This window comes from Melopsittacus undulatus, chromosome 4 (assembly GCF_012275295.1).
Source record: "Melopsittacus undulatus isolate bMelUnd1 chromosome 4, bMelUnd1.mat.Z, whole genome shotgun sequence".
Classification (NCBI taxonomy): Eukaryota; Metazoa; Chordata; class Aves; order Psittaciformes; family Psittaculidae; genus Melopsittacus; species Melopsittacus undulatus.
Genome location: NC_047530.1, coordinates 97,830,358 through 97,857,289, shown reverse-complemented (window position 1 = coordinate 97,857,289; position 26,932 = coordinate 97,830,358). Strand labels below are relative to the sequence as shown.

General features: G+C 40.0%; 1 protein-coding gene across 7 annotated transcripts in view; it reads left to right on the top strand.

Annotated features, from left to right (window-relative positions):
* BTRC (beta-transducin repeat containing E3 ubiquitin protein ligase) overlaps window positions 1-26,932 on the top strand; it is a 116,728-nt gene that overhangs the window by 52,214 nt on the left and 37,582 nt on the right. For all 7 annotated transcript variants that reach the window (XM_013130420.3, XM_031053786.2, XM_031053785.2 and 4 more), the window contains one exon: window positions 10,294-10,383. In XM_013130420.3, the coding sequence (XP_012985874.1) occupies window positions 10,294-10,383 (90 nt within the window). The remainder of the gene's footprint in view (window positions 1-10,293; window positions 10,384-26,932) is intronic.

The window sequence follows — 26,932 nt, the reverse complement described above, 5'->3', positions numbered from 1 at the left end:
CTGGCTTTCCTTCAGGCCTGCAATTCATCTTAGCCAAGGTGACTAGATATGAAGACTACACCTAAAAAACTACTTGTACTGTCCAAATATTTCATATTGGAAGTAACTCACAAGGACACAGTTTATGTCAAAGGTGGTTACTTGTGTTTCAGGATATTGTTGAGATGTCGTATCAGTCTCCATCTTTCCATCATCTTTCCTTGATGGAGTCTTTACAATGACAGATGCATGAAAATCCTTTGGTCTTCTATTGCTATCTGAGGCCTTTTGTGTTGAGAACAGTGCTCACGGACAAGTGCAAAATGTAGTCTAAAGCAGGAGCCTTCTTGTCTGGATCATAGGAGGTTTTTGACCACAATTTTATGCCTCTTGTAGAACAAATTTTGGTTCTTTAAGTGGACATAATTAAAACTGTCTGAACATTTTGGAAACTCAGATTGCTCCTCTATTAGTCATGGACATGAACCAGTTGGGAGTTTTCCCACTCCAGTTGCAGAAATCAGATTCACATGCCGCCATTAATAATAGTGGTAATAAGTAATGGTAATAAAGGTAATAAGGAGATGTAATGGTTACTTAAGCATCTGAGGTTATAAGCAGGGGCTGAAGGACATCCATTGCTCAGTGCTGTGGACCTCTTCCTAGGTGAAATATTATTCTTCTATTGATTAAAATGTTTTTTGGAGAAGGGCATCTTCAGAAGCCTCAACAAGTGGAGCTGTGTCCTTGGCATGCTGGCTGTGGGAGGCATGGCCACTCGTAGGTGTGTGAGGGGCAGCGAGGCAGGAGAGACACCTGGGAAAGGAAGGAGAAAAAGGCAATGAACTTGACACTGTTAGGTGGACCAGTGAAAAGATCTAAGCTATGGCAAGCTTAAAGTAAGGATGCAAATGTTCAGTTCTTGTTGTTTACTTGACCTGACAAAATTAAATTTTGAGGGGGTGAACTGAAAATTATAGTATGAAAACAGACTTCAGAAAAAACAATGACAAGTGGCAAAACTTTCTGGCAACTTTATTTAAGCTAACAAACGAATTTTCACACTGCAAAGTTATAAATTAATTTTAATAGGCTGATCCAGATGGTCCATTTGGAAAATGGATAGCTTGATCTGTTGAAAATTAAACTAAATTTATCTCTCTCATACTTCAAACTGAAGTAAGCGTGAGAAGAGTGCCCATTAAGTCCAGCTCATACAGATGGACCGGCAGGTCACACATGGGACTAATCTGATTCATTTTAAAAATAAATGCATGAGTTATTGAATCAGGTTCCTGTTTCAAGCCCTGCATGTGAGTGTGTGTGTGTGTGTGTGTGCCGCCCTTTCAAAGGGACTCGCAAATGCTTCAGTGCCTTTTTAACCTGTGTGTTTCCATTTTAATTCAACTTCCTTGCCAAAAAACATAATTAGTTTTCAGTGCCTATCATTTAGTGTTAGACCCAAACACTAGATTGATTAGGTCAGACATTTGTTATTTTAAGGGGTATGTCTCCATTCTTCATTTATGAAGAACACGAGCTCAATAGTCTTGGGGAGAGAGCTGGCCTTTAGAAACTGGGAAGGGGAAGCTCTCTGGGGGCCCCTCCAGCCTTTAGCTTCTGGGTGTTTTTAACAGAGCCATGAATGCAGATTTGTAAATTTATTGCAGTGCCATCTGGTTTTTTTGCAGGAACCGTATTATTGTTGGCTCGTATCTGTCTATTGTGGTGGTCACTCCCCAGGAGCTTGCCCTCATAGTCCTAAGGAAAGTGATGAATAGTGGGGGTCAACATGAATAGGTCACAGGGCAGCTGTCCGGGGCTGCCCTGAACTTGATTACCCCGCTGGTTTTTAAAGAAGACGGGCACAATGCAGGTTGTTTAAAACCCTCCCTCCCTTCTCTTTGGTTTAACAATAATGAAGTGCCTTTTGCTGCCATGGTTTGTCTATGGGTGAAGGTGCCTTGTGGGGAAATGCTGGCAGCAGCAAGGCTGCCGCACTGTACCTCCTGCAAACCTCACATTGGACTCTGCTGTCTTTCTATAAGCTTCCAGATGGAAGTCCGGGGGAAAAAAAATCCCTGTCTGTTATCCCATTCAAACAGGCCCCTTAGCATTTTCAAGAATCTTCCCACTTACCATTTTGGCACAGAGTATTACCTCAATCCAGTCTTACAGATTTGATATAATTTTGTAAAATTACTAGTAGCACCTAAAACATGCTCTAGGTGCTATTTCAAAGTTAAAATAGGCGCAATCTGATCTTAAGATTTTAAAACCAGTATTCAAGCAAATGATAAGAAACAGAAAGCAGTTATAGAAGATAGAGCAAAGGAAGGACAAAAAGTAGCAACCATCAACCATTTACTTCCAGCTGGTAGCCTCGTCCCACTGCATAATTCTCCTCTCCAGCAGTATTACTGCTATGAAAAGTTAAAGGCCTCTTTTCGGCTGGTGAGGAAGGTTGTATGATGGAGAGAGAGTGATGGTCCTTCAGCTCCCTTCCTCCTTCCCTCTGGGGAAGATGCTGCAGTTTGAATTTGCCTTCTGTTGGAGACCTGGCCAAGGCAGGATGTACCATGTCTATGAAGTTATCCCAGTTACTTCACCTTTAATGTTATTGTCACTTGCTAGTGAGGAGTTGCTGGTTGAAAACCCTCCTGAAATTGCTAGAAGTACATCCTTAGGCTTACTTTTAAGATTATTCGTCCAGTTTAATTATTTTCTCCCTTATTCTCTAACAATAAGAAAAAAATTATTTCCATTCCTCTGTGATACTTAATGCATGTTAAAAAGCTAGCCAAGGCAGGTTGTGCCAGAGTCTAAGCTACAATGGGAATGCTGCCTTGTGGCGGAAAGGCCACTGGGCTCTTTCAGCACTAGTGCTAATAGGAATCTGTCACCCTGCCGCATTGCTGCATTCCTCTGTAATTGAGTAAATTGCAAGTGTTGTCTGTCCCCCCCCCGCCCTTTGTGTCCATGTCCACTTACCATCCCAAGAACGTGGGCAGTGATAAATAAAGCACTGAACAGGGCTCTCAACTCTTTGAAAGCAGCGTGTTGCCAGCCCCCTAGTTATATTTCTTTAAGTGTTTATGTTTTTCTGTATTCTTTCTCTTGTGTGGCTGGAACCCTGGGGATCCAAAGCCATGAGAGAGGCCAAGAAGCTAACAAAAGTAGCTGTCCCCTTGTTAGCTTGTTCCTTTCTTCTTTAAAAAACAAGATGAAAACCATCTGGCTCAGGGCATTACATTTTCCTCCCCCATGCACCTCTATAGATGAAGAGTTTCACCTGCAGTGAGGGTTTACATTGATTAGGGAGGGAGCAGTAATTCAAGCCTCCATCCACTTCAGTGGTACTTTGCAGTCTTTAAAGGTGCTGACCCATTGAGTTAAACTGTCAAGGGAGGATAAAAAAGGATCTTCATCCCGGGAGGTAACAGCTGCCAGGTTTTCAACACCTTGCACGCTGCTGGAAAAATGTCACAAATTGTCAATGGAAAGAAAAATCACTTGGCTGCCATCTTCCCTTAATGATGTGCCTTATAAAATGGAAGATTTAAGGGTTTAAAAATCAGCAAGTAGCTGTCAGGGAAGAAAAAAAAACCCTGAGGGATTGTGAACAATGGGCCCAACAAGATGTATCCCGAAAGACTGCAAATAATGCACCCAAGATGGAATAACCCGACCTGAGCGGGATGACCATGGTTATCTTTGCACAGTGGGACAAGAGGGAAGTGAAATCAGCATCCGCAAAGAAGTCTAATGTTACCATGCCTGTATTTAAAAGAGAAGGGGGGTGAGGGAGAGGTCTGATTCCTAAGCCAGTGAGCTGAGAGAAGGCATACTGTATTTCTGCTCTTTTGAGGACAATTTGTTTTCAAGCAGCTACCAGATGGCTAAATACCACAACATTTCCTTTTTCTCTTTCCCCCCCCCCCTTCTTTAACAAGAGATCTAGTTCTCTCTGCTCTTTGTTTTTGTTTGTTTTAATGCTTTTACATTGCTGAACAACCCCGTGGTGCTGGGGCATTGTGGCATGCTCTTTTTTTTTGTTTACCCCCCTGTGCATTGATGGATGAGGAAAAAAAGATCTTCAGCTTTAATGTAATTTCATGTAACAGCAGATTGGAGTAAGGCTTTTTGTTTGAATTGTCTTGAGGTTTTTTGTTTTAGGGGCCTCTCCTTTTCTCTGTTTTTTTTTCCTGTTTGTTTTAGGTAAGTCATTTTAATTGTACTGAGTAATTAGAAGGTACACACAGCCAAGGGAGCTTTGTTATGGTAATTGCTCAAGAAAACCCACTCCCCAACTACCATTGCCATGTGTTGAGACACGTCTTCCCTCTAGTGGCAATATTAAGGACTCTGGCTTTCACAGTCGGCAAGGTGTAATTGCAATATGACAAACTGTGCTTTAGGGAAAATCCTGTAAATGATCTAGTTTTTTGTTTGGCTGGTCTTTATTTTGCCTTATGACTTTCCATGGAGACAGCCCTTCCCAAGGCTGGGCTAGAGATAAGAAAGATTTCGTCTTAAGAAAATAATTGTGGCGAATGCTGGGTAATGTCTTACAGCTTGACTTAATTCAAGCCTTCTTTTTAATTACCTGCTTATAAAAACGTTTTTAAATTTGTTGAGATTACTTAATTCTTTCACAAGCAGCACCTCATTTGAAATAAATAAATAAATTGCATTTATTTTAAATAGTCCATGTGAAAGACCTTTAAAGGGTAATTAATGCAAGTCTCTGAAGACGCTAAGTACGATGAAAGCGATCTTTCCAAATCTGCTGGAGTGATTTGTTTATATAACTTCCCACTTCTGCAGAATTCTTCAGAGTCTAATAACTTTTTTTCTAACCGTTTGGCAATTTGTGCTTAGCTACCAAAGCCCTTGTTCAAAAAGAACAGTTTAATAATCTTTTCCCCGAAAATGACTTGAAGGGAGGGCATGGGTTTTGTCTTTTTGCTGGGTTTTTATTAGTGTTATCTTTCTCTGATAAATCATGTAATTATTAACTATTGGGGGGGGAAATCTTATTGAACTCCTGGGTTGCAGCTTCTATTAAAAAGTGGAGTTTTGTTCAGGGACTGGGGATTCTCGGAATAAATGGCCAAAGAAATGGATATCAGTCAGTGTAAAAGCTACACACACACACACACACACATGCACACACAGATAGAGTTCTATCTGGAGTTTGAGGCTTCAGGTTGGTATCCAGTGCTTGGCCAGAGCTATGTGGACAAGAGTAGAAATGTTTATGTGTTTGTGTCAAAGAGCAGGTTCATACTTTCTTTAAAAAGAAAAATGTAACCAAAGACACTTACGGAATGAGATCAGATACAGCTCTATCTTTAGTGAACCCTAGTCTAGTGTCTCTGTGGCTTTTTAAGCCTTTGGCTGAGCGTGAATGCAGCTTAGTGGTTCCCCTGCTTCTGACATGATTTGGTGCTTCCATATATATTTGTAGGTTTCTTTTGTTTCTTTTTTTTTTCATTAGAGCTTGTTTTGCTATAGGGCTGCTTAACACTGTTCTCAAACGGCTTTTGCAAGGTTAAAGGAATGCAGCTTGGTAACAAGTTAGTGTCATTTTAAATATATACCTCCCAGTAAATAAGGAGGAGCCCTGCAATCAATCCCTTTTAGTGTGTTATGTGTTTCACCTGACAACTAAACCCTCTATTGATTAACCATTACTTTGTTAGATAATCTCGTGTCATTGAAGCCACTGTAAAAATTAAACTCTTTAAAATATTTTACCTAGCAGCAGTGTGAAAATTGAAAACTTGTACAGAATTACAGCCAGCTTCCACAAATAAGGTAGTTTTCAACAAACTGGTTTATGTTTGCATGCTTTATATGCAACATAAAAACATACTAAAGCACTCCAACACAAAGCTGTCTGCCTGTGGTGTTGAACCAGGCTACTATTTCAGAGTTCGAAATCTCTTATCTTATTGAAAGGTGAGGAGAAACTTCAACAGTTCTGGTGCAAATTAGATGAGATTCATAAAAGGGTTGAGCTTTAAAGGTGAGCTTGAGAAGTTTGCTTTTCTGAGGTTTGGCTCTGGTTTTGCTTTTCATGGTTTTCTTAGTCAATGTTCCCATAGGCATTGGAATGAATGAAAGGAGGTGCTCTGATGTGGCAGTGTAGCATGAGACACCATCAAATGTTTCATCTAATATGAAGGGCTCTGCATTATTGCTTGATGATAAGACATTCATTCTCCTTTCAGTTAGGCCTATTCACTAGTAACTGTTAGTATGAACACAGTATCAGATTAAATCAAATCTCCATGTCCGGCAGTAATCTTCTGTCTCACAGTAAACAGTAGCTGCTGCCTACAGAGGAACATTAGAAGGCAACCATATAGTATAACCGTCACAATATATTCTTGCAGCTTCTTATGACTTGACTTCATGAGCCAGATGCAGCTTCTTTGCAACATTATCAATACATTTCCATTGAGACCTCTTAAACAGAGTGACATTACCTCTTTTTTAAGGAGAAATAGGCTTTCTTTTGCATTTTTGCTTTAAACCTTTTTAAACATATGGTAGAACATGTATGTGAATCTTCTTTACTTTTTTTATTCATCCCACAAGACTAATAATGCATTCTTTTGTGAGAATGTGAATTAGAACAGAAGAACTTTGTAACTTTGCAAACATAGCAATGGACATTAAACTGAAGATCACTGTATGTTTCATTCTCAAATCTGCATCCTGATGGGTTGAATCCATTATACATACAACTTTTAATTTTCTTTTTTTTTCCTCACTACTTTATATTGAGCTGGAGGACTAGATGGTCGTCTGGTAATTCACCACTTACATAGATAATACATAATAAATTACTTACATACATAATAAAATTACTGTGTAAAAGTTGATTCTTGCAGTAAAAGCATGTTCTTCTATCCTTTCTGTGTCTGAAAAGGTTGTGAAAGAGGAATTTAAGTATCGTTGACATGTTGTCGAAGGGCAGAGAGGTATTGATAGCATGAGAATACCCATGTCTATCAGACCCAGAGTCTGCTCATCCCATGCTGACTCCAGCACTGTCAGTGGAAGATGCTACTGAATGACAGCAAACAGGTCTGTCTGTTCCCTGTGCTCTATTCGCTGCTCCTGCAGCATCTACCACGGTTGCATCGGGGGTGTCTGGGGAATATCTCTGTCATGTACTCGATGGACCTGCTGTCCATAAATTAGTTTGATCTCTTTTTCCACTTGCTGATGTTGTTTCTCTCCGTTGTGTCCTGGGACAGCAGGCTCCAGAATCACTGCCTGCTGTGTGAAGTGTTTAATTTATCTGCTTTAAATTATTACCATACTAGTTCCATCAAGTGTCACTAGTCCTGGTACTGTGGGATTTGATGACAAGTTATACCGGAAGTTCAGTTGGTGCCATTCACACTGACATGCAATGTGTGGATGAAAGTAATAAAAAATTGAGCAATACATTGAAATAATGATTTGTATCTACATGCTGACATGCACACAACTTTTGAAGAGTATGTAAGTGAGCTTTCTTCCTTTGAGTAGTGCATGGTGAGCTTCCTTCCTTCTCAGAAAGTTCTAGGAGTTTTAGGTTTAGCATTTAGCTTTTCACATGGTGTGTTTGGGTTGTCTGCTCATTCCCATTTGTAAATGTGAGAGAAAGCCTGATGTAAGCCAGACTTTTAAAAGCTGGCTTGCTACCAAGGCTTGTGCATACCTGTCTTGGGAGGAAAGAGACTGACAAGATCTGACTTCAGTTCATGGTTCAGTTCATGGAGCCACAGGCTTCCTTGTTGCTTTCAGTAAATGTTTTAGTGGTTAGCTTTTCATCTGCAAAGTGGAGTTAGTAGTAGCTTTCTTCAAGTCACAACTCCTCATAAAATTTACAGTATGTAGCAGGTAAGTTGTGCATAAATAATGCTACTGGAATTTTAGGAATTAAATTGTAAATGAAAGAAATCACAGGTTTACAATAAATGGGTTAAATTACACAAATATAAATACTGAACAAAGAGTCTTATCAATCCTTTATGGTTTCTCATCTTCAGAATCTGGTTGAATTTAGCTAAGATGATGCTTACAAAATTAAGTTTGCATGGTACTGTCTGAACGTTAGTGCAAAGCAGATGGTGTCAACTTTCTGTCCACCAGTTGGGCCACTACATCTAAGCCACAGTGCATGATAGTTTACGCCATTCTGATCTTTCTTCTGAGGAGAAAGTTCTGTGCATACCAGAGTGATAGTTTTATGATGTTGGCAAATATTTGCAGGAGGCTAAGTCGAGTCCGCCAGATTTCTGTTTGCTTGTGGCCTAATCCCAGGTTGAATCTGAACCTCCCCTGTTGAAAGATGCACTCTGTTCATCTGCACAGCACTTTGAAAGGATTCATGTTTGAATTTTTCAGTTTCTCCTTCTGGATCCAGAGTCAGAGATTGCTAGATGGCTGCTAGTCACAGCAGATACCATTGTTGTGACTTGTAAGGAGATCTGCTGGAGCCAGGATATTCTGCATTCCTGTCACTGGTGTTAGAGAGCTCACTGAGAAATAAAACATGAAGTGCTAAAGCGATGGAGAACATAGGGCTTCTGTGCTCCTTTTTGTTTCTGTCTCACGATGAGCTTTAAAAGGGGTCTGTAAAGAAGTAAGGTGGAAAGGACTGTGAATTTCCTCAAGAGTATCTCTATTGTGCTTGGCCAGTACAGATCCACCTGAGCCAGTATACTTGATTTCCCATGGTAGGCAGTAACGAGTGTTTAATGAGGATCATAAGAACTTGGGTGAATAATGTTATAAATTGACTGGGAGCACTTGGTTCCCATCACCTGGTGCTTACTGTCCTCCTGAGCTGGAGACTGTTAGGAACGCTGGGCTTGTGGATGTATCTCCTATCACTCTCAGCATAATCCTCTTTAAATCTCTGCATTCTTGTTTCTGTTGTCCTTTGCAAAATGTTCTTCTGCTGGTTTGTGTGTTGTTACTGACTACGTCTTTTGCAGAGTTGGGTCTGTGGTAGAGGGGCAAAAACGGGAGATAAATTGTTGGTGCTTATCACTGATGGAATCTGACTCTGACATAGCTTTGGAGCAGAGGGAGAGGTTCAGGAGCCCTTAGTACGCCAGCATTGCCTGCAGGTTTTGTAACCTGTAGCAGGTTTGGAGTTAAGTTAGTTTCAAATCAAACAAACAGAAATCTGTTGCAAGCTCTGAAAGAAGGATCTTCCCTGTAATATTCACCAGCACAGTTCCCAGTGAATATTACAGGGAGAGAACTGACAGACAGTTCACTATAAATCTTGGTGTGGCCTCCCCTTAAGGCCATTTTAAAAATACCATGAATGTTAGTATGTTTTACTTAGTGCTCTTGGAAATGTCTTTGTAGCAAGTTTAATTTCATTCTCTTTCAACATGCTTCTTGGGTTTTCCCCGCACAACTATTTGAGGTAGCAAAGACTTCTCTGTGGTCCACTTACTACTTTTGCAAGAAAGCAAGTTTGTGCTTGCTTTTGGGCTGCCACATTTGCTTGGGAGCCATTTTCTGTAAATGGCAACAGGCACTGGGGTATTAATCCAATACTGGAACTCTTAGGTGCTACTATACTACTCCTATTGCTAGAAAATGTGAACTTAATCAAGTAGTAATTAAAAAGGTGTTGGAAGTGGGGGGAGGGGAGGCCTCCATGAGAAACTCCTGAGTTCTTCAGGCATCTTAGTTAAAATAGCCAAATCACCTAAAGTATAATCTTAAACATACTTCATAAGTATTGTACATGTTGTGCCCTTAAAAAAGCGAGAGACTTAAGAGTACCGTTCTGCAGAGACTCCAAAGTCTCCTGGGCAGGACAGTGTATGAGGTAAAGTTAAAAAGACATTCTGCTTTAAAAGAAGAAGCTTTCCAAAACTGGAAAGATTAAATACAAGAAGTGAGATGAGAAGCGATTATAAGTTTCGTACTGCTGTGACAACTGGTGTGTAGAAATCGCCTTGCTTTGGTTGTTCAGTTATGCAGCATTTTGTGAAAGACTAAACAACTTGTCTAAGGTATTATTTTTTTTTCTTTATTCCCTTTTTCAAAGGGAAAGAGGAGAAAAATCTTTGTATCTCAGAACTATAAAATTCTACACAGCTTCTCAGAGGACATGTATGCCCTGAACATAGGCTTTTACTGTAAGCTAGTTTATCTTGGTTCGAAACTTTTACACCTAAGGAAAAAGGAAATGTAGTAGAGTTGTTGTGGGTTCCTGTGCCAAAAATGTGGTGCCTGGAAGAAAATTGTGTTCTTCTGTTCGTAACCATTTTAATCTTTCTGCAGACCTACAACAGCTGTGCCAGACTGTGCTTAAACCAGGAAACTGTATGTCTAGGAAGCACTGCTATGAAGACTGAAAACTGTGTGGCCAAAGTAAGTAAGAGACTGGCTTTGGTTTTGAGGATTTTTTGCAGATTGTTCTTTGTTAATGAAAGGAAAGTTCTAGTTAAAAATCAGAGTTAGAAAAACATATTTAAACAGAAAGTCAGTATTTTGGGCAAGCATTTCTGTCCTTTGTAGAGGTTTCAGACTTGCTGATTTTCTCTGTTGGAAATGATTACTTGAGTCTTGAGCTACCTAGGATTGAAGGGTTCATTCTGCTATACAATAGGCTTTTCCAGTGGGATGGCCTATGCCTGCCACGTAATTAGCTGTGGCATCTTCAAATAATAAATATCCAGATACATGCTAAAAATACTGCATGAGAGCTCTTCATAACATGGTTCCCTTTCTTACCTACTGGAAGGGAGGTGCAAAAAGAAAGACCTTCCGATTAAAATACAGCAAATGCTGTGTGAAAGGGAGGAGGGAGATATAGCAATCAGAATGGTAAGAAAAGTTATATATTAGCCCGTGAGAGAAAAGTAATTCCTAGATAACTGTAGTAGATACAGTTGGAAAAGATGAGGTGCCATCAGCCACACTCTTTTCTTAAAAGTCAGCATAAATAGAGTAAAACAACATACGTGCAGGGCTGTTTGTGAATGGAAAACATTGGAAGCGTGATGCAATATGTATGGAAAGGCTGTGTGAAGGATGTGTTTAGCCTTGTGTAAGCTTCGTATTTTCACTGAAAGGATGTTCAGAATGGGCATGCAGGACAGATCAGTGCACGCAGCCATCTGTTACTCAAACCAGCTGGCATTTTGTTGCTCCTCTGTCACCACAAACCTGACCACTCAAAAGCCTGTTTTCTCTTTCAGTTATTTATTCCTTGATCTTCTTGAAGTCCTTTTTTTTTTTCATACTTTGAATGGTTGTTAAAGGTGCTTTGTCCCTTCGGGGGGCACTTTTGTATTGACCTTTAAGATAATTTCCCAGCTAAATCTTTGCTGGGATTCTGCTGGTAAAATTTGGATGTCCCATTACTTTGATTCCTGTCAGAGAACTGGCTATCATAAAATTTTGTCATGGTGCTTGCAGGTGATTTAGTGCTCATAAACTGTGCTTGACATGCCAGGTTACCTTCCACTGGAGAAGCACCTGTGAGAGAAGCTACCGATCTTGGTACAAAGGGCTAATATTTAATACCAACACCTCCATTCTTAAGTTGACTGCTATTGCACACTGCTTTCTAAGGTGCTTTATGATACAAAGTAGGTGAAATGCTTTAAACAAGGCATCAGAGCAGCTATGACTGAATTATATTGTCATACAGCATCATTCTGATGCCATGAAGCAGCTCACAGCAAGCTAACTGTAGTAAATCCATTTGACTCCATCTGCTTTATAGCATCTTGATTGACCTGATCATCTTATAAAGGAACAAAGATGTGCAAGAGCTACACTTAGTGTAAGTGATGCCTCTTCTAAATGAATTGACATATCTTTAACATCCTAATGCCCTAAATAATAAACTCTCTTAAAATAAACACTTTGATGGGATCATGGTAAAAGGTATGGGTAGGACTCAAGGCAGGAACAGCAAGATTTGTTTCATGTTACTAAAGATGAATCTGAACCATCACCCTGGAGATGAAAAAGTATGTTTTCAAGTACTGTATCTCTGTGTGCTGTAGGACAATATGTATCTATATATATATACTGTAGGACAATCTGCCATCATGTATATATATGAAAAAACATATATATACACACATATATGCATGCATATATGTACACACACATATATGTACATACACACATATATGTACATACACATGTATGTATGAAAAAGCATACAGACTTTTCTGGGGATATAATTCCTCTGATACTAGCTTGCCTTGCTATTGTACTCTTTTCCTTTGCTTTCCCACCTACAAACCAAAATGAAATAGGTTCAAAGAAAGCTTGTCTTTCGAATTCCAAAGTGTTGAAGCATTTATAAATCCAGTTAGCTAAATGCAGATGGCTCAGTAATGGCACAGGCAAATGGCACAACTCTTAAATGTTCCCTAGGTGAAGGGCTTAAATGGGATTTAAGGAGTTCAGAGGCCTTCTCTTAGCCTTATGCACATAGTGAGTTTTATCCTCCATGATTGATGTGTCTTACAGCCTTGGACTTTAACATGTTTTGTCAAGAGAGTGAACAGGGAACACTGGAAAGGATAACTGAGGGCTTCTTTATGTGCAGCACTTTTCCGAAAGTGTTGTACGGTTTTAATTTAATTTTATTTTTCTTTTTTTTAATATTTTTAATTGCAGTAGAAGCCAAAAAAGGTTTACTTTGGAAATAATGATACACCTTACCTGATCCTGCAGTGCGACATCAACCCTGACTGAGAGCCGCAGTCAGCATTATCACATGGGTGACAGATACGTCAGTCAGTCTGCAGGAGATGATGGTTTTCCTGAAAACAGAATTTTTGATTCTGCACCTACTTGCAAAAAAGAAAACTCTGCTCTGTTGTGGCTGTGTTAATGCCATTTACTTATTGCGTGCTTGATGTTTCTAAAGTTTGTTCAAAGAATGAAATGCAGTTTCCCTTGAGGCCACACATCAATATTGATATATCTTTTTTCAGGCTGAAGCACTGTCCATCCATCAAGCTCTCTTATGAACGAGTGTTTTTGTGCAGGACATCCAGATGTAAAGTACTAACCTAACAACTGGCATTCTTTCTAAAATGGAGGGAAAAGAAGTTTACAATAAACAGATATGCATTTTCAAGTACGGAAAGTAACATAGAGTTACTGTCTTTTTGACCACTGGAGGAAGTCTGTGTTTGTTAGGAATCTTTGTCTGGTTTTCTGTATAATACCATTTATATGATTACAGATACCATTCTCTCTGATACCATTTCTGTATGATATATCTATATGCTTGCCTGTGCAGGCAGGTGTACAGTGGCTTTTGCAAACTTGTGTATTATCTAGTTTTATTAAAACATTTAAAAACAAAACTAGAATATCATGTTCTCATCAATCTTTTCATATTGTCCCTAGCCCTGCTTTTCTGGTATTTGTCCTCTGAAACTCCATCAATTTGGATAGAAGCAAATAAGGAACAGTAGGAATAGTTTCAAGCATGCACATTTTAACTGAAGAAGTGGGATCTTAAATTAAAAATTATATATTGTAATGCACAGATGTCACCTGTGTGATCTGTAACATCAGTTTCTCTTCCATTCTCAGGAGTTTTTCTGTTAATTTTTTGGCATCTTTTTTTGCCAAATCCTGCTGTTTGTCTCTGTAGAAACCAAAAAATGTCTGCAAGAGGGTTGATTTCTTTTTATGCTACTACTGGTGTGCAACCACCAGTGGATAGCTTTCTCAGGAACTGGTGTTAAGTGCTTAAATAAGGTAGAAATGTAGCATGAACCTGAGCTCCAAGGACAGGGTGTTTGGTTTTAATGAGGCTTATTGAAATCTGGCCAAATGAGCATCTGTTCCTATTGTTTGTTCCATATTTTGTAAGCCAGTATCTTCAGGCCAGATAATGGTATTGGTGTGTGCTTCATCCTCAATTAGAGAGGGGCACAGTTAAAAATCCCCTGGCATCTGGTATGTCACTAGGATTCTTGTGATGCTCCTGGGTGTGCAAACAAGTTTCTCTTCTGTTCTGCACCCGGGACTACTTGCTTTCTGTGGTGACCTTCACACTTTCTACTTGCTGTGTGGTGAGAGATGCTGTGGAGTGTCTCCAGTCTCCTTGGTTGTGTCTTTGCTTGGATAGATGATATGTATTACTGTTTTCAAACAGAGGTCTTGCCTTTTTACACTTTGATAATGTGGGCTGCATTATCTTAGTTTTGCTGTTTGCTCGGAGTCTGTTAAATTTTGCTTTTCACCGGATCATGGAAATTCCTTTTCAATTCAAAGTGCTCTTTTGTTTCCCAGCGAGAGACTGGTGTACAGCCGATCTCACAGAGTTCTAAAGTCAATACCCATTTCCTGCATTCATTAGATTGGTCTTTACTGTTTATTAACTCCTGCAGTCAGTTCCAGTTCATCTATATCTGCTATATAAATAAATGTTCTCAGTTTCATTTTGCACATTGAATTCTTTCCTACCTGTGCCAGAGATAGGCACCCTATGGCATACTTGCCAGAGGCAGCACATTTGACACCTTCTAAATGGCATACAGTATCCCCACATTTCTAAGTTCTGAACTCAGCAGCAGCTGGGAGAGGTTCTCTGCCTCTTTCTTCCTCCGTTTTCATTTAGGTAAAGATAAATACAGTCACACAGACCATCCTTGAAAAATTAGATTTCTTTTTCAGGCCACCCCTTTCACATGTGATAACTGGTCCTGCTTTTTAAGGTCTTGGCAAACCAAGGGAATTCTCAGAGTCTTTAAAGCATGTTGTATCTTCTAGGGAATCTTTGAGTGTTGTTCATCATAGTTTTAAATGTGCGCGCTGCAGTGGTTACAGTATTGGAAGTAGGAATCTAGAACCATTTTCTACCCTTTGATTTTAGCCCTGTGATTTTATTCTCTGTGGCCTTGATGGCTTTTCTTGCTACTTTTCAAAAAAGGAACTGAGTAATACTCTCCTTGCAGAAATGTTGTGAAATTTAAGTAGGTGATGCTTTTTCAACCTTTGGATGGGAGGTCCTGCTCCAGCATGTAGTGATGTTCTGCTTGCCCAGCAAGCTGGCGCAGCATACAGGGGGACAGGGCTGTGTTCTGCTTAATTCTGGAAACACAGAACAGGACTTGGTTCTTCAAGAATGCCATGAGAAAGTTTCTTTCAATGATGCATAGAATTATTTAGCTGTAGCTACACATTTTACATTCAAGGATGATTCAGCTAAAGCAAGGAGTGATGGAACTAGCTGGTAATCGAAATCGACCTTCCTTTGTCAGTTCTTTCTGCATTGCTACTTTCTAATTTTTAGACTAAGAAATAGTGTGTACAATAACACAGCTCAGAATCTTTCAGTGAATTAAAAGGACAAACCATGAGTACTCTTTAATAAGCAAACATTTAGGGTTCCAGGATGGATGTTCCAGTTGGCAGTAGGACAAATTGATCTGACGAGTGTCCCTCCTGTATTCTCAAGTCCCTTTATGTCACAGATTGATGGCTCCTCTTCCCTGAGAGTGTCCATGTGTTTACTTTGCATGAACAACGCAAGCGAGTTCTGCTGTGATAAACCAGTCAGTATATCTTCAGATAATGCAGTTTTCCAGTGCTTTTAAAGCCTTTACAGTCCTTGAGATTGAAGTTAGAGCATTTTAATTATGAACAAATATTATTTGACTAGCTACATTTGGTTTCCTCATACTTCTTCCACTGTTTTGATTAGAAAGTATGTTACTCCATACCTTAATTTTTCGTTAAGCTTCTGTGTAATGATGCAGAGGGCTGTCAGTGGCCATTCTTCCAGCTCCAGATCCCTTGGTAGCAGCATCCCCTTCTGTGGCTTTGATATACCTTGGGCGACAGTTTCTGAGGCTGTTGCAAACCAGATAGGTGCTGCCTCAGCCATTGGCTGCTAGGGATTTAAGCATGTCATTTTACCCTCCTCTTGTAGATATTAACTCTGTAAAAAGAGGGTTGTGTGAATGATGGGTGTTGCAGGGACATTGTTGGGATTGCTTAATGTTCAAAAGGTGCTTTCAAACTATGAATAATTCTTGGTATTTAGACAGCACAAGTAGAAAATGGCATCAGAGGTGTATCTAAAGGCTTCAACCTGACCATGACCTTTCTTTCTTAGTAATATGCCTACTTTTATCTTCATTGCAAGTTTCTCATTTTTTATGTATATATTTTTTTTAGGTCAAGACAATCTTGATGCTTTTGCTTCCCCTTGGTCTAATAACCTCTTTGCAAATGACTGAGAAAGAAATGTGATATTCCTGCTCCCCCCACCCCACCATTCACATTCTCCAGATTTTGATAGACTTGTTTTATTTATTTCCAAAATTATATCCGCAGGAAACAAGCTGTTTAAATTCAGATTATGCTGAAGCAAAATGGTCCTGGTATGAGAAGCAACGTGCTGTTTTATGAGCGCAGAGTCCCTTTTCTCATAACTGATTGATAGTAAATATTTTCCTGAAGAATTATTGCCAACCATGAACAGTGCAACTGTTTCACTTTTTTTTTTTCCGTGCTACTTGCTGTACCAGCCATTGTCTGTAATTAAGATCTACAATTCACAATGCAGACGTTTGCACTTCCTCTGGGTCTGAGCTATTTATAAGGCATTTCAGCTGTTCAGAGTTTCTTCTGCGTGTTAAACTACATGTAAACAGGCTTCTTTAGTCTTCGGTTACATGGATGCTGTGCAGTGGTTGTCGTTTCTGCTTCTCTTACCACCCAAAATGATTCTGCATGTCAGTGAAGCCATGAATTAAAAAAAAAAGTATAAACCTTGGGTTTTTTAAATGCAGAATTTAAGAGATAGTAATATAATAATTAACTCATAAATTGCTCTATAACTGGGGGTCTCTGAGTGTATTCTGGACATCAGTTCTCTAAGCTCTGCAGTAAGGATGGTCAGTCAGGTGATACGCAGAATCTTGCTACGAAGAATCATTTCCAAAGTTCAGTCATCTCAATGGAGATGTTTCTACTTCTTGGAGCCCTGGGTTTGGAATCACGAGCAAGCAGATTGTTTCACCTCTGAAGCTGAGTTCAGTAAATATTGGCAGGGCTCCCACGCAGATCCTAGAAACTCCTCAGGTGTGACTGGTTCTAAGGAAAAACTTGTGGTGATTACAGTCAACTGGAACAGGTTGCTTGTGGAGGCTTTGCAGCCTCAGTCCTTGGAGGTTTTCCAGACCAGTTTAGATGAAGCCCTGAGCTACCAGGTCTGATTCATAATGCAGCTTGCTTTGGTCAGGAGGTTGGGTTGGAGAACTCCTGAGGTCCCTTCCATGCTGAATCATCCCAGAATCCTCTCCATATACAGACAATGAAGATGTTGCAGAAATCTTGTAAAATTTAGAACTTAACCTTGCATCCTTAATCAGAATTCCCCTGCACCTCTCTTCTGTGTAGTGTCACATGCTGTAGTTCCACCCCAAGTGTTTGCTGCTTTGGTGATTGATACTCTGCATAAAAAATTACAGCCTTGAGGTCTTCATTCAAGTCCTGTCACATTAAGCTTGTAGGGAGTGTTCACATGGGGAAGTTATGAAACAAACTGGACTTGTACTTAGGGCTCTTTTGAGCTGGAAATGTGAAACAGTTTGGAATGCAAATCATTGGTGGCTTTAGTGGTAAATGGTGACACATGTGAAGAGAAGCATCGCTTTTTCAGCAGTCTCCTGCAGTGGCAGCACCCTCAGATGGTGGAGAATATAAATACCATTAACGTGACATTAACTAGATCTGTTTTCAGTATTTTTCAAATGCAAGAATTTAAAAAATGGCTTGAAAAATGTGTCCAGTTCTTGCGCTAAAGCTTGTGGTGTGAAACGCTGGAATAATTATTTGATAGTGTAGCCCACAGTGGGGAAGCCATTGGTGTGGCCAAGTGCTCACATTTCAGAAGGCACAGTAAGGTCTGAGTTTAGCCTAGCAAGAAAGCTGCTAAAAACGAGCCCGTGTTTGTAGACCAATGGGTGTTAACATGGGGTAGGCTCCAGCATCTTTGCTGTTAGGAGCGGCCAGGGGAGGGGAAACAGCGTGGAGCAAGTTCATCGCCAGGCGTGTGCTGCAGCATTGCCCAGTGATGCATGCCGGATCACCCGCACGCAGAGATCACATGGCTCCTCCAAAAGTCAAACGATCAATTCGCCTCGTTTTGGCTCTGTACTTAATGCACAAACAGTGCGATCTGCAGGGCTGTAATTGCATTGTTAGGGCCAAGGAACAAGCCTGTGCCTTTTCAGCAGACAGCTGGCAGGGAAAGAGGCATGTTGTTAGGAAAGAGAGAGGCAAGGCAAATAAAATTACTGCTAACGTTCAGAGATCGGCAGGAGTCCTACTTGCCTAATCTTACCGGTGGGAGCAAGCGGCTGTTGTAATCCAATTATAGCAGCATAAGCAATTTGTTAGACACTCCGCATAATGTAACAATTTCCCAATAAACTCTGACTTGTAATAACGTCGGCAAGAGCCCACATAAATCTGCCCGAATGGTGGGGGCTGGAGTGTTCGGCTGGGGGCTTGTAATTTGTGCCATCAGCACGTTTTGTGGAGTGTGGTGTGGTGCAGTCTTTCAGTGCAGGAATTTTAAGGAGAAAAGCATGGCACGCCCCTCCAAGAGAAAACCATTAGGAAGGGTCAAAAGAGATACTAAACAAAGCTGGGAGGTGGCTTGTCTAGGAGGGAGGAACGATCAGCCCCCAAATGCAAGGCTGTGGCTGATGAGGACTTAAAAATATTTAAAAAGCAGTAATGGAAATTGTAGCATTCTGAATTACAGCGGGAGGGGGAGGGAGAACTAGAATTACATCTGGTTTGGAGGGGAAGGGGTAGAATATCCTTCCTTATATTTAAGCTGTTTAAATATTAATAAAGAAGCTCAAGTATTGAAAGGGGTGCTCTGTGCTTGCAAGACAGAGAAGCCTCGGATCCTGTCCCAAACAATTCATAACCTACAAAGGGGAAATTTAACCCTCTTCTGGTATCCAGTTACTTTCCCGTTGTCTTTCTTGCAGCACCTAGCTGGCTTCATGCATATTGGCACAGCATCTTGATGATGTGTCTGAGAGATAAAACGTAGGTCTAGAACCATTCACTTTGAGCGTACCCCAGTGAATTTAACTTTTTTGGCACAATGATGAATGTCCCCTCTGGTTCGTGCAGATCTACACAAAGAACTAATCTAATTTAGGTATTATTTAAAAGTAAAATCAGTCTGCTGTGCTCTGCCTGTCAGTCTTAGAGCACATTCCAAGTTACAGCATCGTAGACACCAGTTTAAGGTTTATGTTTAGCAAGATTTAAGATATCATATTTCTGTTAATCCCTCTATTTAGCATTTCCTTTTGCCAAGATGCAGCTAGGCAGCAGGCAAAATAATGTAGGTCCCTTTATATATAGCATAGAAACTGTCACAGGTCCAAGTTTTTCAGTGTAGTTCTTACCACTGCTGTGGTGTAAAAATGCCTGACTTCATACCACTAACAATACTTTATTCATTTCTTAGCTATGGAATCCTGTGAGGCTTCAGCATGGAGTGACATTTCTGCTCTGACTCATTCCCAAGTTGTGGCAGCACAATGCCTTTTGTAGGGAAAAAAATAGTTCCCAGCCATACAGAGCAGTTTCCCATATCATTTGTAGCTCTAGCTTTCAGTTCCTGTGTTTTCTGGTTGGGCTACGCAGGCTCCTTTGCTCAGCAAAATAACCAAACCCAAAACTAAATTGTTGACCTTGTATGCACAGCTCACATAATTTAGCCTGTACCATGTTTGCCTTTATGGTAGTACAATGTTTTCTGTGGTTTTTGGGTGTATTTACATCTTTACCTGTCATATTAGTACTGAGATGGCTTTTGTTTAAACTGTAAAATAATAGCTGAGATGTGCAGGCTGCCATGTGGATAATGCTGCATATATTGTGCCCTTTATGTGGAAGTCAAGCCTCCATTGTTCTTAATCTTCATTGTCAGCAAGCATATAAAGATAACAGCTGAGACTGCGAGCGTTTCCAAAAGTGTCCTAGTAAATATTTTCTTTGAACATAAATACACCCCAAAAAGTGTGTTTGAAGAGAGCAGGTATTATCTTAGCCTACCAAAGCTGCATCAATAAACTGCAGTGCTTCTAATAAAGCCACTCGGTGTCTGGGTTTAACTAATGGCTGATTTTCACAGCTTTGACAGTGAGCTGTGTGCGTTATTTTCTCCTGATATTGTAAAAATAATGAGAGCAAATTAGAACAATCAGTTTACCCAGATAGCTGCTGATTGGAGGTGATGGGCAATATGGCAGCGGGTAATCCATCTTCGGGCTCCTGTCACATTAACTTCAGCAGTGTGGAAAAGATCAGGCGGAGCGAGCGGGAATCCTGCCCAATCAGAAAGCCGAAATTAATGAGAAGAGCATTGTTCTGTGATCAACCTTTTAATTAGCAAGAGTGGAGATGGAGGGAGTGATGAAGCTGGCAGCACAGCTGCACAATGCTGGGCATGTTTTCGGTGAGGGGGAGGAAAAACATGGGTTTTAAATTACCCCTTCTGTGCTCCCTGTACACCGGCAGTGTGTCTTCATTCGAAACCCCTTAAAAGATCTTAATAAACAGCCGCATCCAGGTTAATATTGCAAACGTGGCTGTTACTAATGAGTAGTTTCGACGTAGGTCCTTTCGGGGGTCATTTAGGAAAATGTTGATCACTGTTTACAAAAAAAAGAGAGACACACACAGGGTTCTGTATCAGATTTAAAGTTTTGCTGCATCAAGGAAAGAAGAGGAGGGAGATGGATAAAATTAGAGTAAGGGACTGCCTGTTTTAATACTCCCCTCCTTATTTAGTATATGTTTGAAATAAGATTCCTCGGCATATATTTGAAATGAGACTCCTCAGTTAAAAATACTGTGTGTGCCATGTGGCTTTCAGCAGCAAAAAAAGAGGAGAGAGCAAATACTGCATTGATTCCCTAATGCTCCTTTTTGCTGGTATATTTTTGTCAACGGGCTTTTTTTTCCCACCCATATTTCTCAGTTTATTCACTTGCAACAAGAAAGTCTAATTTGAAATATTTGGCTGCTGTAATTGCTAAGAAGATTGACCTGATTATTTTTATTTTCTCAGTGGTTTGAGAAAATCACAAATTTCTCAAGTACATTCTAAAAATAGATGCTGGCATGAATGCCTGCCACATCTCTATACCAGTCTTGGTAAAACTGGTATTTTTTTATAAAGGAAAAAAAAATAATCTGAGGAGAAGAGGGATATTAGGGGGCAATTTCTGAGAAAGGAAATAAGAAATGTAATGAAATAGGATTTATGTTTACGGTGCAGGAAAATCCAGCTACTTCTGATTAACATGGTTCCTTTTCTGTCTTCCTTGCTCTCTGCGCTGTTTCCAGGCATTTCTTTTCTCCTTCCCGTTAATTCCCAAAGAAGTTGTAATGGTTGAAGAGTGAGGCTCTGTCATTCTGTGCACAGTGTCCATGCTGCTTTTTCTTGCATTTTTGTAAGCAGGACACAGGCTCTCTTCACTTGTAGGTATCCCACTTTCTGATACTGAAAAGTAAGTAGAATCTGATCAGTTTATAAGAGGAACCAACTCTTGTTGGTTCTGTAAACTGTACAGGCTACTGGTGTTGCTGTGCTGTAAGCTCGCAATCACCTTTTCGTTGCTTACTTGTAGGTAGGTAGCAGTAAATGTGCTAGAAAGAAAAGCTTGTGTGGATGAGGTTGGGTTTCTTTGGTTTTTAGTTCTAGGCAGATCTCACCATCTTTGCCTACTGTAGTATTTTGAACTTTGTAGCGGTGATGTAACCTCTTCCCTCCTCCTTCTCCTTTAAGAATGATGGGGCTTTGTATGAGTTTCCATATGTATTCATGTAGTTTTTATAGCTTGAAAGATGTTTCATCTCTACAAAAAAGTTAACCTGATCAATCACAGACCTTTTTTACTATCCAACCCAGTTTTATTTCTAATATAATAATGAGTGAGGCTTACAGTTCTGCCTGTAAAGATCTGACATTTTCCTTTATAAGAAACAGGTTCAGTTTTTTATAGCTTTGCTCCTATTTAACCCTTTGAAGTACATTTTTATTTCAGCCTCGGTCTGATTCCCTCCACTCCCTGCAGCCTGAGGCAGAAATGAAGTTTGGTGTGTGGGATGAACAGTATTCACTTAAGGAGCAGCTGCTCAATATTTTACTTTATTTGTATTGTTTGCTCTTTCCCCCGGGCTGTATTTATTGCATGCCTTTCAGACCCTGGTCAGAATATGGAAATACAAACTTCCTCCTGGGGGTTTTCCCTGTAGTTTGAGTGCTTCACAAACCTTGATTAAGCTTTCCAGTGTTTCCTGGGATAAGGGCTGGCCCTTTTTTTTTTTCAGAGTTGAAAAGTTACTTTTGCAGCTGAAATCTAAGGGGAAAATAGTTTATTTATAATAAGCAAAGAGGCCTCACAGGAGGAATATTAAATTAGGAATTATGGCTCCAGATTTTGAGACATCTTTTGTCTTTGTCATGTTCTGCTTTTCCATCTCAGTTCTTCCATCTGTAGAATGGGATAATGCTGCTTAACGTTTCCTTATTAGACATTTGGGGATCTGGAAACCTAGTTGAAGCATGTTTCATACCTAAGTGTTATTTTTGTTTATATTCACCTAATGTTGATTTGGGCTCTGTTGCTCTGGCACCTTCTCTCTCCCCAGGTCCATCTGCATTTTTAAAAGGCTGTGTTAGACACGCATCTTGGGAAAGATACACTTGCCAATGGTTGCAGTCAAATTTGCCATCAAATATGATCCTTATTGGAGGCAAGGGGAAAGTCTAAGAAAAAGTGGACAGTTTCTAAGCCAAACGTTCTTCTTGTTGTTGCATAAAACACTGAAAGCTCTCGAAGCCTTTTGTTCTCTTTTAATAAAACACAAACCCCAGTAAATTAATCCACAGCTCCTTAAATCAGTTTGTCAGTTCCCAAAGAGATACCCTTGTGGGCTGAAACCAAACGGTAAATTCTTGCCCCAAAGTAATCTTACTGCAAGAGAATAACACGAAAGGGGGGGATGTGTTGCAGAATTCACCTTAAGTATGGAGCCACTACCGTGACTCTGTAATGGGATGTGCCAGCATGGGGTATAATATCATAAATAGTGTAAATATGGCACATGTGAATTAATAGGCAGCCTAGGGATTGTTAATGTTTACATACATGTTAAAAAGAACGTACAGCTAATCTTAATTCTTTTTTAATCTAATAAAACCATTTTGGTTCAGCTTCTGGTTGTATTTTGCAACTGAATGATTTTATCAGTGCTAGAAGTTCTTGGTTGGGTTTTTTTTGGATCTTATTTTCTGTTAATTTAAAATGTTTTACATATTTTTCACATTCAGTTGTTCGTATTTTGCATTTTCTCCATGCAGTTTTCCTGGCTCTCTCTTCCTCAGTCCACACATGGCTCTCCCTGTTCTGGCCCCTTTCAGTTTGACAGCTTCTTTGAGACTAGGGGTATTTGCTCCCCAGCAACCTGGGAGAAGAGACATTCTCAGAAGGGGGAGAGGGAGATTTATTCACATCTTTGCCTGATCTCTGAATTTTTCTTTACCACCTTGCAGGATCAGAGCTGTGTGTAGAGGTTGACTGCATAGTATCTTCTGTCTGAGGCTCAGCCAGCTTAGGGAACATAAATGTAGCTCTGCAACACCCTGCAAAGTATCTGCATAGTATCTCAGGAGAAAATGGTCATTTTAGCCAGGCTTAAAAGGAAATCTGTGGAAAGCCAGGAGTAAAAGTCATCCTCTAGCTCTACTGACAGACTAAGCTTCTGCATTAACTGCAGGTTTATCATGCCTTTCACAGAGGTACGTACGCACTTCCTGGTGACTGGTGGACTCCCACCAGTTTTAATCACAAGTTCTGTAACTGTCACCTCTTCATCAAACTCTCTAAAATACACCTGCTGTGAACGTAACTTTGTGAACATCAGGACTGACTTCAAAGGCAACCCCATTGAGCAGTATACCTGTTTCTGTAAAGCCTAAAGGTGACTTAAGGCCACCATAAAGGCTATGATGTACAGCCAGGTTCTCAAACAATGTGCTCTGAGGAGGTTATAGCCATATCACTTTCTGTGATCTAAAAAGATCCTCACCAGCCAGGACTCCTCTGTAGAGATGTGACTTTCATCTTTGAGTAAGCTACCCACAATTCCTGTACAAATTGCTGCAGGGCATACCGCTGCAAGGCAAGTCATGTGGACAAGCCAGCCTATTTTGGATCTAATAAAATCATTGAGTAATTAGAGCCTATACAGGAAAAAATTTCCTCAGAACCCTTACCTCTCCCTCACCCTGGCCCGTAGCTTTCAAAGAGCTCCCACAACCTCAATAAACATGTTTCTAGAAACAGACACTCAGGCAACCAAGCCCATACCAGACCATCTTTAATCAAAGTTCCAGAGTGTTTCTTTCCCCTCTAATGGCCCCAAGGAGAATTCTAGACTCCATGGATCTTATACTGGTGCACTTCCTAGAATATGTATGTTTTGCCCAGTACACCAAAAGCCTTCCTGAATACTGTTGGTGAAGCCAAAACCAAGCCTGTTTGTATTGCCTGTTGGAATTTTCCAACCTCTAGATAAACTCTCTGTGTTTTACTTACTCCATTATCTATTCCTTTATTTGCTCTATGAGAGGTACCAAACTATCTACTAGCTGTTGACAGAACACCAGCAACATTTCCTTAAACCAGCCACAAACCAAAACCCCAGATAACAAAACTGGGTTAAACTGGGTCATAATTTGCAGTCTCAATTTAACTTGGAAGATTTTGTGTGTATTTGAAAAGTAAAGCAAGTCTCATATATGTAAAGGCTTTCTGTGTTTTTTCCAGCTGTATAGTCAGTATTACTATTCCCCAGAAATCTTTCTACCTTAAGAATTGCAGTAGTATCTTTTTATAGGTGAAACATTTTAAACTTTGGAAGATTCAAAGTTTTCACTTGATTTTAACTACCCCCTTTTCATACACAGTATGAGTCAACATGTGATAAATGGGAACTTTGTTCCTCAAGTAATGAAACGTAGTATCTGGTCTATAAAATGTAAGTACATTAATTTTTTCTGTGAATAATATAAAACCACAAGAACAACATTTACTTAAAGACATAATTTTTAAGTTTACCTATTAAAGTATTAATGGCTAAACAGTTATTTATAAACTATTACAGAATGTTATTTGTCTTTACATTAGAAAACCTTAGTTCTACTAATGAAATCATATATTGAAGTACTAGTCCTTAAATACATTTTGTAGTTCCCATGGAGGTGGGGTCAGGGAAATGTGAATGTATATGTTGCATAGATATGTTATCATATCTATGATATTTTCAACTGTTATCAGTTGGGAAATGGGAGCAGCGCTGTTGCATCTGCACTCTCATATCCTGCAATAATGTTTAATAGAACAAAAGAGTTTTCATTGGAGAACTTGATTACTCCGTTTACTTCCAAATATGTAATTGCCTTTATCTTAATTTCTGACCATTTGTCACCATAGTAATTTCTTTGGATCAAGTGCTGACACATAGAATCCATTCTAACATGAAAGACTAGATCAGCGGGCTTCAAATCCTGTCCTCAGGTGGAGACTCATTGCCATCAGTGTCCTGATACTGAACTAAAAAACTCTTATGTGGGATCTCAAGTGACTCAACGGAAATTGTCTAGAGGTCAGACATTTGCCTCCATCATACTGTCTCTCAAATTAGATCACTATCAACTGGCAGGACAAGTTTTGATTCTGCTGGTCATAAGAATTGATTTGGAGTCATACCAGACTCCAGCTGGTACCTGTTTTGAGTTTCTGCTCTTTGTGGTCCTGAGAATGTCAGATACCTGTTGCAACCTATACCCAGATAACTAGTCAGTTAAAGATAGAAGCTAGCACAGGACAGCAAGAATGTTGAAATCAGCTATGTATCTCTTCTAATTATGGAGGCAATAGACCATTGACCCTGGAGGTAACAGAGTTCATTGTTACAACAGCTGACTGCCCAGCAGGTCACAGCCTAATCTTCCCACTCCATGATACCTGACTTGAAGGTAACTACTCCTGCAAAAGTGTCTCTATATCAGGAACTCTAAAGTCACTTGCTTTAGTAGCATTCAGATTAATCTTCATCCAACATCCAAACATCACATGAATAAACAGCTTAAGGGTTTGCCCCAGATCCTGTGAGAGCTTACCTGGAGGCAGTGACTGTATGAAAAGAGATACTCTCTGTTCCCGTGTAATACATTTGTTATAAATGCATTAGGGACAATCGGGGTATCCCGTTGAACCAACTACAGACACAGTGAACATAGCCTCAGGGCAGTCTGATGTTACCTGTGAGCCTCCTGGAGCTGATGAATAAAAACATACCAGAATAGTGTCCTGTGTGTCGTATGGAAGTCAGCAGTTCAGCACCTAGTGGAAAGGTGTAGGTTGTACATTTCATAAATCTCAGGTGTGATTGAGCTCACTGGCCACATGCCAGACTGAAAATTGGCAGCTCTTTTTGTGGGGGCAGATGCCCATCATTCATGATAGTGGAATGAAGCCATACCTTTGTATAATAAACACAGTGGAGCCCATAGTCCCAGCAGTGTTCTCCAGATTTTGAAAGTCAGTTTGCTCGGATACCAGTCAACAAGTTTGCATCTGTGCCTCGCAGGTTACTGGTTTCAACCTCTTGTCTTGCAGATACTACTTAGTCCTGTTAGTGAACTTACTGAGTTTCATCTTACAACCAGTTAAAGGTTGGTCTGAGGTCTTTTTTCCAGTCTGTTTCCATCAGAAAATGAGTCCAGAACCCAATTGTTCTAATAACTGGAAATCCTCTCTGAATTTCCAAGCCAGTTTATTCACTGGGAGATTGTGCCATTGGTTCTCCAGCTTGTTTC